We start from the raw sequence: 17,569 nt of genomic DNA, 5'->3' as shown, positions 1-17,569 counted from the left end.
GTTATTATAATTCTATAGTTATCTTTTGTCCTGTCTCAACGATCTGATTCAATTGAATTGTCTTTTCACGTCAACGGCACACCACATATAAATATACTCTCACTGTCACTGTTTCTTTTGTCCCTTAATCCGTCCTTCACCGGCGCATGTGAGATGAGATGATGAGATGGATTGATAACACCACACAGAAACCATACTTCTCTCTCTCTTTCTTCCTTCTATGTTATATACTATTCCCCCATCAGTCTTCACACTCAAGGGCACACAGGGGTGATCAGCCAAGCACCTGCAGTTGCACCACTTCGTCGCTCCTCGTGTTCCATCGCTAGGTAGCTTGCGCAGAGGGCGATGGAGGAGGCTTTCGCTGCTGCCATGACCGCCGCCACCTCCTCCTCCAGCGCTATCCCTATGGACCCTCGCATCTGGCGCCACCTCCCGCAGGGCCTGGTCGACCGCGTGCTCGCTTTCCTCCCGCCGGCGGTCTTCTTCCGCGCCCGCGCCGTCTGCAAGCGCTGGTACGCCCTCGTCTTTTCCGACAGCTTTCTTGAACTCCACCTCCGCCTCGCTCCCACCCTCCCTTGCTTCGCCTTCTTCCTCCTCCCCTCCAAACCCCCACTGTACTCCACCTCCGCGGCGTCGTCGTCGTCCTCCTCCTCCTCCTCCTCCACTGCCGCCGCCGCCACCACCACCACCTCCACCGCCAACAGGCCGCCGCCGGCCCCCGCGCTGCTCCTCGACCCCGTCTCCAACTCTTGGCACCGTATCCCTCTCGGCACCATCATCCCTCCCGGCTTCTCCCCCGCCGCCTCCTCCCACGGCGTCCTCTGCTTCATCTCTGACGACGCCGGCTCCAAGACGCTGGTCCTCTGCAACCTCCTCTCCAAGTTAGCTTCGCAGCTCCCCCCGACGCCGACGCCTCGCTTGTTTCCGACGGTCGGCCTCACCGTCGGTCCGTCCTCCATCAGCGCTGTGGTAGCCGGCGACGACATGATATCGCCCTTCGCCGTCAAGAACCTCACCGCCGAGTGCTTCCACGCCGACGGCGTGACCGGGTTCTACTCGCCGTGGGCGACGGGGAGCGCGCTCCCGCGGTTGTGCAGCTTCGAGCCGGGGAGGATGGCGTACGCCGCGGGGCGCTTCTACTGCATGAGCTGCGGCCCCTTCGGCGTGATGGCCTACGACGTGGGCACGAACGCGTGGGAGAAGATCCAGCCGCCCATGCGGCGCTTCCTGCGCTCCCCCAGCATAGTGGAGTGCGGCGGCGGGAGGGTGGTGCTGGTTGCGGCGGTCGAGAAGAGCAAGCTGAGCGTGCCGCGCAGCGTGAGGATGTGGGCGCTGCAGCCGTGCGGCCGCGCCTGGGCGGAGATCGACCGGATGCCCCACGACGTGCACGCTCAATTCAGCGAGGCGGAGGGCGGGCGTGGGTTCGAGTGCGTCGGCCACGGCGACTTCCTCGCCATCACGATCAAGGGGTCCAACAACGTGCTGCTGTTCGACTTCTATCGCAAGGAGTGGCGGTGGGCTCCGCCATGCCGCTTCCTCCACGGCGGCGGCAGCAGCACCAGCGGCTGCGGCGGCCTGCGTGGCTTCGCCTACGAGCCTCGCCTGGCCACCCCGTGCATGGCGCTCCTCGACTCATCTTCCTTCATTCCATTCCAAGGTTTCAGTGGCTAACGAACTAGCTAGTAGTACCTGTGACGATACTAGTTGTAATAGTAGCAGCAGCAGTAGAAGTAGCACGCAATAGAGTGAGTTCGGTCTGTTGATTTAGTTGCTAGAGTAGTTAAGTTCATGATCCATGAATCAACTACTAGCTAGGGGTGTAGTACCAGTAGGATCTTGTTGTGATAGTGAGAATATAGAGAGAGAGAGAGAGAGAGAGAGGAAGAGGGAGCGAGAGAGAGAGAGAGAGAGAGAGAGAGAGAGAGAGATTGTAGTTTGCATGGAGGTCGTTGGACGGTCGGAGGTATTTGGCAGTGGGGTTTGTTGGCGGTGTTTGCCTTTTGGAGAGCAGGAGCAGCCGTGGTGGGGGCTCTCAGCTAGTAGTAGTAGTGGTGGCTGATGTAGTTGCTGTTGTGTTAACTTAGTAAGGTTGTAATGGAAGTCTACTGTTGGTTTGTTGCCGGTGAGGGGTTGATGGGGATACGCTTTCTCTTTCGTCTTTTGATGCCCATGGCTTTCTGCAGTTCAGTACAAGGGACTCTTTTTTGATACAGAAGAGGAAGAATCTTACAGTCACATGCATGAGAAATAAAAAGGTCTGGGACGCACCTTGACTGCACCTGGCACAGACACAGGATCGATGGAATTAGAGAGAGAACCTTGATGCAGAACCTTCTGGCTGTTGGGACAAACCATACTACAAACAAAAAACAAAAGATGAGCACCTCATCTACAGAGATAGCAGACCAAAAAGTAGTGATCTTATACCCATATAATGAGCATCTCCATCCAGATTGATCACAACAACCAATAAAGAAAAAAAGTACATGTTGATCTCAGTCAACCTACAAAGAACTCTACCAGCATGCACACTGCTTGATGATCGGCATGGGTGCAATGGGAGACACTAGCTTTGCCTACCGATGCCTCTACCGCAATCGACAGAATGTGCTATCACTCCAAGCTTTACCAAATCAGAGTTCCGCCCACCACCTATCTCTTCTTGTAGAGATCGTCGAACCTACCAATCCAAGGCTTCCTGCTCCGAGTGATCTCGAAGGGATGAGGCAAAGCCGAGACGCCATGATTCGCGCAGCTTATCAATAATCCCATACCCTAACACAAAGGAGAACATTGATCTGCTCAGTCCTCTACACGATCCGATTGTGCCCCAAATCATCCAAGAAAGGCGAGACTTGACCCATGAACGGGCATTGATGGAAGCCACGAGATGCAGCCGGAACGGGAGGAGGATGGAGTTGGGGTTTAGCGCCGCGGGCGTAGATCTCCTCTGCTCCTCCGCCCTCCACCGCCATGTGCGCTCTATCATTAAATGGGTTGGGCCAATTCTAATCGGAGGCCCATATTATATATGTTGAAAATATAGATAGATATAACCTACCTACCATCACTTATATATATATATATATATATATATATATATATATATATATATATATATATATATATATAAGCTAATTTAGGTTTTTGTTACTTGAAATATACCAACAACAACATATTATGACAAATCTATTGAGATAACAAACAGTTCCACGCTGGTGCCATGCAACCATCAAATCTGATCTTTCCTTTGCCGCCCCGGTGATCTTCTTGAAGATTCTACGCCCATTTGGCGAGGAGGGACATCAAACCTGCACCTACAACAAGAGCAAGGTGTGCTCCCAGCTGAAGCCTGCCATTGCTCTGCATCCGGGGGTTCGTGAAGTCCGCCGCCAGCAGATCGACAAGAGACATGTAAACGAGGATACCCGCAGAGGCAGCGTTGAAGACGCCCTCGACGATGAGCGCCGTGGAACTCGTCTCGTCGTAGACGAAGGATATCGCGGTGCCCACCGCGATGCCGATGGGAGCCGTGAGGGAGAAGAAGACCGCCATCATCATGCTCGACTTGGCTCTAAAGTTTGCCTGCGGCGCCACAGGAAATGTAGGTGGAAACATACGATGACACGTTCCCAGAGTCATTAGAAGACAGGACATGTACCTGAACTATGCAGCCGCCGAGCCCTATCCCTTCAAAGAACTGATGGAAGCTCAAGGCTCCCACCAATGGCCTTATGGTGGAGGGACTTTGAGAGGCACCCAAGGAAATCCCAATGATCACCGAATGGACCAGAATTCCCAGCTCCAGAACCTGCATACATCATGAGAGGTATTTAGTATAACAACCAAAACAGAGGAAAAGCAGAGATCGTTTCTTTCATCTTTCTTTTGTCCTCCACAAATTGATGAATCATAGTTTTATCTGTAATTTCGCAGCCTTTGTTCTTCAAGAAGGAGAAAAGTAAATGGAGCACACTGCACACGATGCTTACTTGGGAGATGACTTGCTGCCGAATCCTCTCAGAAAGCGAGGCCGCCTCCGTCGCCGCTGCTGCGGAGGCATGCGCGTGTCCGTGGGAGCGGTGGGTGTCGACGTGAGCATGGTCTCCCGAGGACCCCTGCCCGGCCTCGTCATCCTCCTCGACCGGTCTTGCCTTGCTGAAGTGAGACCTCTTGTAGTAGCTGGTGGCGAAGGAGTCGATCATCATCGTCCCCAGTGCCGACGACATGACCACGAACCCCGTGACCGGGAAATCCTGCCACGGGTGCTCGTCGAGGCACGGCGACGTCAAGCTCTGGAATGCGGCGGGGAGGATGTGTATTAGCCCCGTCGCAAGTATGACTCCGGCCGCAAAGGCCTTGATCACAAAGAACATGTCGTTCTCAGGTCGCAGAGCGGAAACCGCCCTCCCCAGGATGGGAATGAGAACTCCGACGGCGCCCGCAGTTAAGATGGAAGCGATGGCTACCAACTTTAGATGAGACGCCTTGGTCGTGCTGTGGCTCTCGGCGTCCCGGGTGCACCCGCAGTCACCGAGCGCTGGGAGGGGGAGGAGTAGGAGGAAGGAGAAGAGGAGAAGCAGAGGCTTCATGGCTTTCACGGCACCGAGTACGAAGTCGCTGCTTCTGTAGGGTGTCAGTGCGTGCGGAAGCCCTTAAATAGAGGGTGGAGTAGTACGTGTGGGCACGGGAACGATCGATGGACTCATATTAAGCGCTTGATGAGACCAAAAAGAGGTGGTAAGAGTCTTTTGTTGCTGAGAGAGAGAGAGAGAGAGGCTTTTTGTTATGTTAGTGTTGACAGAATGTTGTCATACTACATAGACTAATAAACAAAGGAGGAGATATGTCCATTAGCAGGCAACGACAAAAGCTTGTCATTCTACTATGGAAGAGACTGTTGGGTGTCACCTAAGAATAAATAATTAGTAAGATCTCAGTTTGTACAGCATTTAACAGGGCATGTTTTCTGGTCCTCCCCTGGAATGAGTGGGATTCAACGAGGTACCATCTTTGTTGATTAGTATGTAGTAGCTTGTGCTATTTGAGTCATATGGTCTGCTCTGATATTTTTATGGATATTTATATTAGGAGTCATAAATCTTAAGAGGCAGCAATGCAAGATACTGTAGCTTAATTACAGCATGTGCTCATCTTGCGTCAATTTACCTGCTGAAGTTTCAGGTACGTTAGATTTGGTGCTGAAAACAGGTCATAAGAAACGACGAATGCAAGCAAACGTAATGGACATCGGTTGTGAAATGAATGTGTGTTTGAAGGTGAACTTTGCCGAGAAACATGGTGATCGAAAGGGTAATAATACTATGATCTCTTGCACACCATCTTGAATGAAGATCCAACTTAGATGCGGGGGGCATCTGTTTAAGCCGTGGCCTCGGGACCGTCGCGGCTTGGTTCGGGGGTCCGGATATCGGGGATCTCGGGCTCCGTCCCTCGGAGTCTCCCGAAGGCCGAGCACGGTGGTTCGGGTAGGGAGAAAGCTCTACCGCAGCGCCGGGAAGAGGCGACACCGTCTCGGACCTGCACACAAGTCAGGCCGGAAGCTCGGCCCGACCCCTCCGACGATCAAGTTAGCGATGTGGAGAGGGTTTTGGAGGAAAAGATGCCTCAAAGTACGTTGTGCTTGTCTTCCCTCTGCTCGTTTAGAACTCTGGGGTATTTATAGATGAGTTTGATGTTACCTGATGTGGCTGCTTGCAGGAGGCAGGCTGATAGCGTCTGACATGGGGTTAGCGTAGCGTGAAGAACTAAGCCTGAGTTAGGTGTTAATGCCGACTTCCTCGGGCAGTGTGTTGTTCAGGCATGACTAACGTCATGGCGTGTTACATCCTCATTTTTACCCTTATCACAACTTCTGCAATAAATACTGGTAACAGACAAACTATTCTAACTTAGCTCTCGAGTAAAGAGAGCTTCAAGAGGGTGTCCGAAAGTGCAGCAAAGAGAGAACGAAATCCTTTTGACACCACTGAAGCTTTTCGGAACGATGATGATGATGATGATGTGTGCAGCATATGCACCAGTTCACTGCGCTTGGTTCCTCTAAAACAGTAGTAAAAATAGACTAGTCCAAAGCCTACAGTGGATCCCTAATCTTGCTCGAATGGAGGGCCAATTGTTCCGCTGATATGTTACGTCTTTGACACAGCTTTCTCCACCACCCCCACCTCAGACAAAGCACATTAACACAGAAACAGTGGCTGGCGCTATGGATGAGGAAGGCACTGGTGTCCACCGAGTCCATACGTGGTGGGAGTCAAAGCTGTATCTACAGGATGAAGTGCCGGTTACTCGGGAATTCTGTCTCCTTAGTTAGTTCTTCGTCGCTAAGGACTTCACAGGAAGGTGACGTGGGTGAATGGAGACGACTGAGAACTGTAGATAGATACTGATAGGGTTGTCATAGTAGCGGACTGTGGAGGTTTCCTTGTGCAGATTCATTCATTACTTTACTCTATATGTCCATATAAGATGTGATCCATGAGAAGAGGGTATTGGGAGGGTAGATACAAGAGTCTTGGATTGATGCTGATCCAGTTGAGCCTTTGTGGCACAAGCAGACTTGTCCTTGGTGCTGACAACAGAGAAAGAGATTTGACTTGGGAATCCTCTCCTGGCCCACGACAACCCCAACTTTTCCTGAAGGTGGTGGTAGAACAATCATGCGACCCACAGCACCATGAGTGATCTGTGAAGCTCTCCAAGCTTGACCTCGCGTACCTCAATTGTCAGGCCATGGTACGGCTACACTGTACGAGAGCATGTCTTACAGTGCTATGTATGGAAATTAAGCTGCAATCCTTCTGTCGAACGCTTTGTGATCATTCTCCGACTGACCTTGTGGATGATCATTGAATGTCTCCTTAAGGTCTCCACAGTGATAAGAATGGAACTTCACGAAACAAAGCACAATCTTTGGTCCACTGAATGATAAGCTGAAATGGTCACATGGGGCTATCGGATCAGGGCGATATAAAGAATGGGGACAGAGGACAAGCAGGCCTGCAAACTGTCGAATCTATCTTCTCACGGATATTCCTATTTACGACGACCGAAGTGGTCATCGTTGCACCTTTATATACGGCTGCCATCAAGTGGCTCTCCGGTGGATGGCACCACTCTTGCAACGCAACAGTAGTCGTCCGCTCGTTCACAAAGGAACCATTACAAATCTTGTTGGCTTTTTGCATGAGAAGAAAAGAATACTAGAAAAAATTATGAATACCATTGGATTTTTCATACTTTCGCAATAGACTTTTCATATTATATTTTTTTTATTCACAGGCCCTAGACATACTCAGTTTTGTCATGAGTTTATTCTAATATGAATTATTATTTTTTATTCACTAACTCTGAGTATACTTAATCTTGTGCCTCGTGTCGTGACAGATTTCTCCCTTTATAAGTCAATTTTTTTTTTATACATGTGTCTCAAGCATATTTTGTCTTATGTCTCCCACCATGATAGATTTTTTTTTACGCGAGTCATGTTTTTTTGACTCATACACCCCAAACATATTTTACCTTGTGTCTCTCGTCATAGCGGGTTTCCTCTTACGTGAGTTGGGTTTTCCCAACTCATGTATCTTGGACCCATTTTGCCTTATGTCTTCCAGCGTAATGGATTTCTTCTTACGCTGGTTGAGTTTTTTTGACTCACACGTCTCAAACATATTTTCACTTATGCCTCCTAGGTGAGTTTCTTCTTATGCGGGTTTGGTTTTCTCGAATCACGTACCTCGAGCATATTTTACCTTATACCCCTCATCGTGATGGATTTTTTCTTATACAGGTCAGGTTTTCCTCACTTGCGTGCATTGGCCACATTTTGTCTTGTTTCTCCGTCGCCGATATGGTAAGTTTCTTCTTACGCGGGTCAGATTTTCTTGACTGATGTGCATCAGACATATTTTATCTTATGCCTCTCATTGTGAATAGTTTATTCTTACACAAGTCAGATTTTTTTGACTCATGTGCCTCAAGCATATTTTATCTTATGCTTCTTGTCGTGGTGAGTTTCTTCTTATGTGGGTCATGTTTTTTTGACTCACGCATCTCAAGCAAATTTAGTCTTATGTCTCTTGTCGCGACAAGATTTTTCTTATGTAGGTTGGATTTTCCTAACTCGTGTCTCAAGCATATTTTGTTTTGTACCTCTTATCGTGATAAGTTTCTTTTTATGTGGGTCAACATGGTCTTTACACATCCATCACTTTTATGATTTCTAGGGTGGTCTTCACACATCAATCAATTTTATACTTTCGATGTACCCCTTTATCAATTTGTGTCTTTTCGGATTCAACTCGAAGTGATATTTATATTTAATATGGGAGAGGAGAGATTGAACCCCTCCCTATAAATCTCATGTAGTCATGGGGGTGAGGCTCATTCTCTTATTTGAGCTTTCGTGGTCTCCCATAAGAGCTTTTTCTTCTTAGCCTTTGTTTTCTTCTACCAGATGAGTTAATCCATGGTCCTATTCTTGAATAAAGGTTGGTTCATAGGTGTCTCATTCTCCAAGTACATTGGCTCTCTCACACCTTATTCTTCCACCTTTGTAAGTTGAAATGTCTTTCCTTTCTCACACAAGTTTCTCTCAATCTCATAGTTGTTGAATGACCAAGAAGGTTGATGCTCCATTCTTGGACAACTCACGGGTAGAGGAAGTTTTGACCTCCCCTTCGTTAGAAGAGTTGGTCCTCTTAAACCTTGAGGTTCTTTGAGATTTAGAGTTCATAAAAAATATGTATAATATAGACTCAATGATAAGTACACAACTCCTAGACTACTTATGGATCAAGTATTCCATCCTGATCGAGTTCGAACTGTAAGTCCCTCGGCCTGGTCATCGTTCATATGATCATATGTTTAGGTTTTTTTTTATTGTCTTCTAATTTCCTAGAGGTAGGACTTCACTTTTTTCCTTCACTCGATGATTGTATCTTGCATTCAATGGTAGATGATATCACCCTTATATGTGGCACTTAACTTGTGGTGCTACTTGATAGCGTTCATTGAGGAATACTACCACGTCGGTATTATCCCAACTCGTAAACTCTTTGCCACTTACTTTCAATTGTGTAAGGTAAAAAAATGACTACTATCTAGCTATTTGGGAGGCTTGAGGGTTAGTGGTGCCTCTTTTAATAATAATAGTTAGAACGAGTGCTTCTTCTTCATTAGTATAGGTCAGGATCAGAGTTTAGTCTCACTTGATCCACATATTTCATAGATAACATATTTCCTTTCCTATCGGAGGAGAAGGCGAATCAAGTACTTTGGTTAAGAGATATACTCTCTTCTTCTAAGCTATCAAGAAAATAAATGAGGACTGACTGATTGACACGAGTCTTAGCCTGACTCCTTAGGGTGTAATTTGAACACCCCCCACCCCCTCCCCTTCTCACTTCTTTTTACACTTTAATAAATTAGCCTGTGTAGCTTCATAACTTTAATCTCTTATATATATATATGGATCTTCAAGCTTTGAGGAGAAAGGGAGTTGATTCCTCTTTCAGTAAAATAGTGACATTTTTAACTCATCCCCCATCCATTCTCAAGCCATCACCTGAGGCATTAACCCTGACTCAATCCAATCATTCTTCTACTATCTGTCGGTTGAGGATGAAGAAGAACACTATGAAGAAAGTGTCTTATACTTGGTGGGTCGAGGAACCCGAGGCCGAGTGGATTTTCATAGAGAAAATGAATGAAGTGCCTCCTACCTTCGAGATGCTAGCATTTTCAAAGAGCCCTCAAAGCTCAAGGTCCTCCTTGAGAAGAAGATGAGAGAGATAAAGGTCAATGTTTGACTAATGCAAGGGTAAGTCCCAACCTTTCGGAGCATTGAAAATAGTCGACCTATCAAACTCGATTCTAAACGTGCTGCTACTGCTAAGATGGGAGGGTCTACGATAAGGGCATAAAATATGGGGCAATACAAGAGTTGTAGAGCAATACTATTGATGGTCCTTTGTGCTTTAGGATAGCAAAGTAAATTTATTATTCTCCCTCGGAGGTTTTACTTAATATGAGCAATCATAATGAATTGATGGTAAGTTAAGTAACAGCTAACTTATTTAATATCTTGTTATTGTATTGTTACTAGCCCCTTTGTCTTTGACTTTTAGTATCACCATTATATCAGAGTCCTTCTCAACCATATACAGGATGTCAACCCGATCATTCATTAGCAATCCCGTATCATAAACAATCTCCACGAGGAGATGGAGGTGTTGAAGAGAGAGAGAGAGAAGACCTAGTGCTTATTACTGAGGTAGAGGCTCAAGGAGCCACGTTGGTGAGGCAACTAGAAGAGTTTAAGCAACGTCTTATTGATTATGCTAAACAAGTAAAGGTGGTTTGGAGCAACAACCACAACATAGACGATGAGCTACTATGACTTCTCCGAGAGCTGGATTCGATAAGAACCTATAACTCTAAGCTTGTTGAGCAAGTTGTCGTAGCCAACAAGTAGGTTACAAGAATAACTAAGTGGGTTAAAATTCTGAATGAGGTGCTAGAGGCTAAGAGAAGCATGTTACCAAGGTATCAAAAGAGGCAATCATCAACTACAAGACTTTCATTGGGTTTAGGAAGGTCTTAGAGAGGTCAAGGGTCATCTCGTACTAGTATAGGTATTATATTGCCTTAGCTCGTTTCAAAGTGAGGTACCCCAAGGTGGAGATTGAGGAAGATTTGTTCACGAAGTACCCTAAAGATCAAAATATTCTGATGGCTATCGAAGTGCCTTTTAACGATAACCTTGGCTCATCATCTCGCCCTAATGCATAGTCCGTTATTTTATAATGTGTTGGTCTTTACTCTATCGTCAAGTATATCTACCTAACTTATTCTTTATGTCTTTTTCTTGTTATTTTCTCAAGCTCAGTCATCCAACCAATTTCTATCATGTTAGGTTAAAATCTCATTTTGGATGCAAAAGCCCGATGGAGTTGGTGTAGTCTTTTTAATAATAATTTTTTTCTTTAATTTGCAACACCTACACATTAAATTTTTTTTTTTTTTTTATAACTAGTGCTAAAGACAGTAGACTAATGTTTGATGTTTAATGCATAGTTATCCCAACCTGATCCTGAGGGATGCCTTAAGAGTAGAGATTCCTCAAGTTTGTAATATAACATGACATCAGCAACACCACCCCTTTTATTATCCTAAGGTGATAGGTTTCATCTCAGATAATCTCGATAACTTAATATGACATTCCCAGTTTAGCACTAGTTTACCCCAAGATCTAGTCAAGTTACTAACATTATCTTTCTAAATTCCACAATCAAACTCTCCAAGGGTGAACACCTTGGTTGTAAAACTTAGTTATTGCTTTTTTGAATCTTTGTGCCTTTAGGTGTGCTTATGTTATTACCTTGCTGATTAGGTCGAGTCTGACCCAAGTCTTTCTTATCAAAGTTCTGAACCCGAGGTGCTAAAAAGGCTATCTTGGGTAGCAAGATAACCTTGACATTCTCCTAAAGAAAGTTAATGAGTTACACCTGTATCTCTTCGAGAAGTGTTGCCTTGACCTTGACAGTTTGATCAGGTTAAGCCTTGTCTAAGGGTGCTTCAATCAGTTGCTCCACTAGCTTAGGACATGGGACAAACTTGGTGAAGTCTTGAGGGTCCAAAGGTGGTGTCTTGAGTCAGGCCTTCTTCGATATCGAGACTTTCGTCAGGTAGCACTAGCATAACTCGCTTATGTTACTTCTCAACACTCTAATGCTGGCCCTTATTAGGAACTTTATCACTATGTGATAAGTCGACACCATCGCTCTCAACCTATTTAATGTGAGTCAATCTATATTTATATTATATGTTGAGGGGGTATCTACTACTATGAACTTAGTCAGTATTATTTTGGAGCAAGGCTTGTCTCTAAATATGATATGTAGGTTCACAATCCCAAGAGATAAAACAAAGTCGTTAAAGAACTCTCTCGTCCGTAGAAAAGTCATAGGGCAAGGTCGCTAATTAATAGCTTGAGTTTTTGAAAAGTATCAAAGTAGACGATATTAGCAGAGTTACTTGTATCAATCATGACCCTCTTCATTTGAGCATTGATCATCCTCATAGAAACCACCAAGGCATCACCATGATTTGGGTCAAGATACTCTATCTTTTTCTTCTTTAAGGTTATCTTCGAGTCGTCCTCCGTCATCTAGTGCTTTTCAATGATAGCTCAGGCATAAGTCTTATAATCTAAGGAGTTATTTTATATCACCCCTCTTGTAAGGTAGATTCACTAATGATGATATCAATTTGACTTTCCATCGACCTCTAAGGTTAGGGTGAGGATTTCTAATGCTTTCAAACAAACCACTCAAGATGTCCCTAATAAATAAGATCCTTAATATACTCTTTTAGGTCACGAAAATCTTTTGTATCGTAAGCATAATCCCGATAGAATCGGTAGTACTTAGACCTATATAATTTCACAAATGAGATCTTCATCGAGTGAGGATTTTTGAAGAATGCCTTCTCTTTTATCTATAGAAAAACTTTAGTTATAATATTTAAGAGGGTCAGCTTGGTCTTTTGTGCAACTCATCATGTTTGCCCAAGTCCATTGCCTTGATGATAATATACTGATTTACCATTTGAAGTGCATTGGGTACCATGTTGGTGATCTCTCTATCAATGATCAAAAGAGATGAGAGAGCTTGAGTCTCATCATGAAAGTTTATATTATGAGTGACAAATGAATATCTACCATGCCTCGAATCTAGCTTGTGAACCGAGCAACGAAGTTATGAGCATTTTCTTCCTTCCCCTGCTTGAGTCCGATAAGTGTTGTCACTGAAGGTCACAAGTATACGTTTATGAGGAAGTAAAGTTCAAACTCCCTCACAAGTTAGGCAAAAGAATTAGTGAAAAATGACTTCAAGCAAGCGTACCATTCTCATGTTATGCCTCTTAATGTAGTCAAAAAAGTGTGACATGTTAGGGTGTTCAAAGTGTCATATAATGATATTTAGGCACGGAAAGCTACAATATGCTCCAATAGGTCAACATTCATATTGAACACCTTAAAGGACGAGTGATAGAAGTTTGCTAGAATTGGTTTCGCTTGGATTTTTTAGGTTAACGGTGATCAACCCGATGTGGGGTCGACCAAGGCATCCCCCTTTGACTATTAGAGCTCTTGTCATATCTCCTCCAAATGTTAGTCCATCTATTATAGTTGGATCATCAAGAAATTCCTCGTCAAATCTGCTAATTAGGCCTTGAATTCAAGCAAGATAGAGTGATAGTGCAGTTTGCTGAATTTTATATTTGGGGATCGAAGTGCTCTTCGGATGTTGACATCACATTGGGGTAAACTTTGATGGGTGTCAATATCGATGGTAGTTGAGCTGGTGGTACTATTTGTTGGGCTAACTATAGTAAAAGCTGAGTAATGAACTGTATCATGCTTATCAGCATTTTTACTTGCTGAGTGAGGTTTAATATCATGTCGATATGGATTAGTAAGTGGTTTGGGATCATCCCTAAGGGTGAGAGACTTAGGTCATTGAATAAATATCGGTATTGCATCAACGTTTATGTCAAGATGGATGCACCCATATGCAGAAAAGGTGGTTGCTACCCCTTTGAGTAAAAGTATTGTGGGTCAAGGGCAAAGCCTCTTCGCTCAAGCATCCATTAAGAGGGTCGATGGGTAGACATTCCTGTAATATCGGCCTCTCCTTCTAGTACCAAAAATGTTACGAGAAGATGTCATTGACATCGTGGCCTTGACGTGGTTTGAACTCATGTGTATAGAGTTGCCCGAGATGCCTATGAGGTGAAAACATCGAGTTTCTAAGGTGTCACCTGTATGAAAATTGAGATTAAAAAATGTTTTCAGTCCTCTTGACGCTTAAGTTAGTAATCCGAAATAAGTAAGTGTAGATATGAGTGATCAAAAAATAATCCTCTCCTTTTTATTATGTTAAAAATAAACTTTTATTTATGGTAAAATATTTCATGGAATATTATTATGTTGGGATATAACATGTAATTGTCTCTTGAGATAACTTACGATCATCTATTTTTAATCTTTAACCACATGAATAGATAAATGATTTTTATCTTCTCCTTTTTTTTCTTTTTTTTTACATAGACACCACCAAATGAACAAAGATGATTATTATGACCCATCATTGAATCGATTGACATCATTGCTGACTAGAATGAACGATTCAGGATCACTTCTTTTAGCTTATCTTTTGCTTCGAATGGAACAGCTGTCAGGAGAATCAGGTTTCAACTCTGTGATTGAGATCAGCGTTGAAATATGCTCTCCTCCTGACATGATATTTGAAAGCTAATCAATATTGAATATTATGAACGACAGCCATCTTTTATGTCAGATTTACCCCTTTTTACCCCGACTGTTTGTCAATGATACAATTTATACGCGCAAGAGTTTCAACTTATTTGACAATCTAGAGAGAGAAAGTCATTGCATTTATTTGATTGAGAGTGATAGATTTGATGGGTATCAGATGCAGGCTGAGTTTGAATCGACCAATCCTTCGAGACATCTCTACCTCTATGCCCTAATATATTGCGTAAAAACCCAGTGGACCAAAGAACCAATGCGTGATTGCCTTCCCACGTCATTCTGCTCCTCCAACAGTTCACCTGCAAGAAGACACCGAAGTTGAGGTAAGAAGCAACCAAAGTCAAATCAGAAGGCGTTTCACAACCCAAACACGCAAGAAACTGAGCTATCAACAAATGTGCACACGCGCAACTCCGTGGATTGGGATCAACGGGTTTCTGTGCATCAATAGGCTCATCAACACAGACGTGAGAGAGCAGAAGTGGTTGGTTGACTTCCGAGCGTAACTCCACCTACGCATGACGCTGGTTTCGGAATTGATGATTTCGATTTCGAGTTTTTGGGACTGGAATCGACTCGGATCCCATTTCGGAACCGGTAGTTTCGATTAGGTTCTGATTTGATGATGGTTCAAACAATACTTTTCTCTCGACACTCTTCCGAAAAGATTCCATGTTACTACAGGAGAAAGAAACGTGTTACATATTTACATGCGTGAATACTTTGCTCTCTCTCGCTCCTCCATCCCTATCCGATCTCTTTATTCCAAATTCTTCTCGTGGAGGTATCCATCAATCCTGCTGTCAGTGGAGGCCGGCCTGACCGTCATTTGGCTTGGCATGCCGCCGAGCAAGAAGACGTCATCCATCTCCAAACCAGTGGCATAGTTGTGGAGGCTCTGACGAAGAAACGCGTCATGCTGCAGGCTGCTGCCGTTGCTCCTGTCGAGCCTAAACGGCGTCTGGGTGTACTGATACTGCTGAGGATGACGACGATGATGGTGATGTTGATGAGGTTCGTACTGGTGCTCGAGGTATGTAGGCTGCAGTAGGTGCCCCGGCGGCGCCACGGTCGTCTGCGGGTCACTGAAGTCGAGGCCGAAACCGGGACGGTAGCTGGAAGAGTACGGCCCAGACGGGAACCCGGTGAACTGCTGCACCATGGCTCGGAAATTGGAGGTGTCGGTGATAAGCAAGGTGACCGGGGCTCTCCGGGAGGTCCTCGTCCGCCGCCGGGCCGGCCTCACCACTCGGCTCTCGGTCTCAGGTCGCGGCGTGCCACCACTGGCTGTGGGGCTTGACGCGGCCGTGACCACAATCGATTCCGACGAAGGGCCGAAAACGGCTGGGGCGAGGGGCGGCGGCTGCCCGACGCTCCGCCGGTCGAACGGCACCCACTCTGTGGGTTTCGAGGCGGTGTCGCTCACTGCCATCGAGGTGGTGTGAGAGAGGAGAGAAGAGGGGAGAGAGCACACGGTTGGCCCCGTGTGTATATATGTACATGTAAGCAAAGGCCGTTCGGGTGACGAAGGCTGACCTGATGCGACGTTGGCCGTCGATTTCACGGCGAGGACGCCTAGGATGGAGCCACGTGGGAGTTTGATTAGACCATATGAAAGTGGAGGAGGGAGATGCAGGTTCGAGGAAGCATCGGATGTCTATTGCTGATGGCATGGCATGGCATCACCGAGTTTGGTGGCGTCGACTCATGTGGTGTGAACCGGTGCGACTCTCCTGCTCCTCGATAGTGGATCATCAACGTCAAAGAAGAGTAGAAGGAGATGCCATCCGCCGCACACGACACGATAGCCGAAGCAAAAGAGTAGAGAGAGCCTCTGTTCAGATTAGGTGAGTCGGTGATTCTGTTCATTTCTCTGTCCCACTGCCTGCATCATAAGAGACACGTTTCTATTGCAGGTATAAACAAACCATCGAGAAATATGAGCCCTCGATCGCAATCAAACATTGGCATCCGGTTCTAATACCTCAACCTCAGATCTAATACCTCAACATCATAAGAGTCAGTCGCCCCAGATTTAAGACACTGCAGAGCGAGAGAGAGAAAAGTATGCACACGCCCAGTTCTACGAGTCAAAGAAAAGGGTTTGCACCCCGATCGAGTCCATGACACCGACATGCCGATGCTGGTTGGCTGTGCATCACAGGTTCCGAGCTCGATGTCATCCACATATATCAAGTGCAGAAGTTGCACGCGGTGGCGCACTCCAACACGGCACAGCTCGTCTCCCGCGGCCACAATTCTTCGTATTGTGGCATCACCTTATCGTGAGCACAGCCTGGTTCCACAACCTGGTTCCGTGGTTGTTTTGTCGGCCAACAAGCAAACGAAATTAGTATGCCGATAAGGGTGTTATATTTTAGTTGTTCCATTGACCGAAAGTAATCGTGCTTTATCTACATGTTTTAGAAAAAAAGAAAAAAGGGGAGAGGCAGCCACATCAGCATCCTGAATCACATTTCATAACCATGGTCTTGGATTTAAGACCTCATCTATCTAATAAGGTGAAATAGACTTAACTGGGTTTCAAGGTAAATTAGCAGCACTTGGGTCAGAGGAAGAGTTCAAGTGTTACCTGCTCAGCTGCGGGTAGGAACCAAGTTTGCTAGACTTTCGTGATTCCACCTACCAACTGTGAAAAAGAGAGATTTGTTTGGATCATAATTATAATATGTGAAAATTCCCACCTATTTAATAGCATGCACAGTGCAATGTTTGAAAAGTAAAAAAATAATCATAATCATAAGAATAAAAGAACCAAGCATGAATGGTAATTTACCAACTTATTTTTGTTCACCAAATAACAACGTATATTGAGTGCACTCTTGGAGTCAGCAGCCTACATGGGAACCGCCACAGTCAAAGTTGTAACCGTATTAAATGTATGAAAAGCATAGCAAGAGCAAACACCTATTTGTGATTTTGGAAAGAAAGCTCTAAGATAGAAAAATACACCTCGCGTTCTTTCATGACATTGGTAGCTGCCATTGGTTGTTCAACAGTGTAGAAGAACACTCTCTTCCAAATCATCTTCTACCTATTCTTGCCTGTAAAAACATTTAAAAAATTCCTTTATCAATTAAAAGTAATAAAGTAAATCATACTTGTACCAGCCACTGTTAACAAAAGATACAAAATTGATGTATATAATTGCTAGGTACATAGGAATAAAAACAAATGAAGCAA

At 45.2% G+C, this 17,569-nt stretch overlaps 2 protein-coding genes across 2 annotated transcripts; one reads left to right on the top strand and one right to left on the bottom strand.

Annotated features, from left to right (window-relative positions):
• The first annotated feature begins 348 nt into the window (after nucleotides 1-348).
• Nucleotides 349-1,674, top strand: LOC135638918 (protein ABERRANT PANICLE ORGANIZATION 1-like). The gene has a single exon (XM_065152498.1). It carries the CDS (start codon nucleotides 349-351, stop codon nucleotides 1,672-1,674), a length of 1,326 nt encoding a protein of 441 aa, XP_065008570.1.
• Nucleotides 1,675-3,165: 1,491 nt separating this feature from the next.
• LOC103979002 (zinc transporter 4) lies at nucleotides 3,166-4,685 on the bottom strand. Its single transcript, XM_009394988.3, has 3 exons — nucleotides 3,996-4,685; nucleotides 3,665-3,814; nucleotides 3,166-3,588 (listed from the first exon to the last, which is right to left on the bottom strand). The coding sequence occupies exons 1-3, from the start codon at nucleotides 4,593-4,595 to the stop codon at nucleotides 3,283-3,285; spliced, it is 1,056 nt and encodes a 351-aa protein (XP_009393263.2). The 5' UTR covers nucleotides 4,596-4,685; the 3' UTR covers nucleotides 3,166-3,282.
• Between the last annotated feature and the right edge of the window lie 12,884 nt (nucleotides 4,686-17,569).

Source organism: Musa acuminata, chromosome BXJ1-3 (assembly GCF_036884655.1).
Source record: "Musa acuminata AAA Group cultivar baxijiao chromosome BXJ1-3, Cavendish_Baxijiao_AAA, whole genome shotgun sequence".
Taxonomy (NCBI): Eukaryota; Viridiplantae; Streptophyta; class Magnoliopsida; order Zingiberales; family Musaceae; genus Musa; species Musa acuminata.
This window is presented reverse-complemented; position numbering and strand designations above follow the sequence as displayed.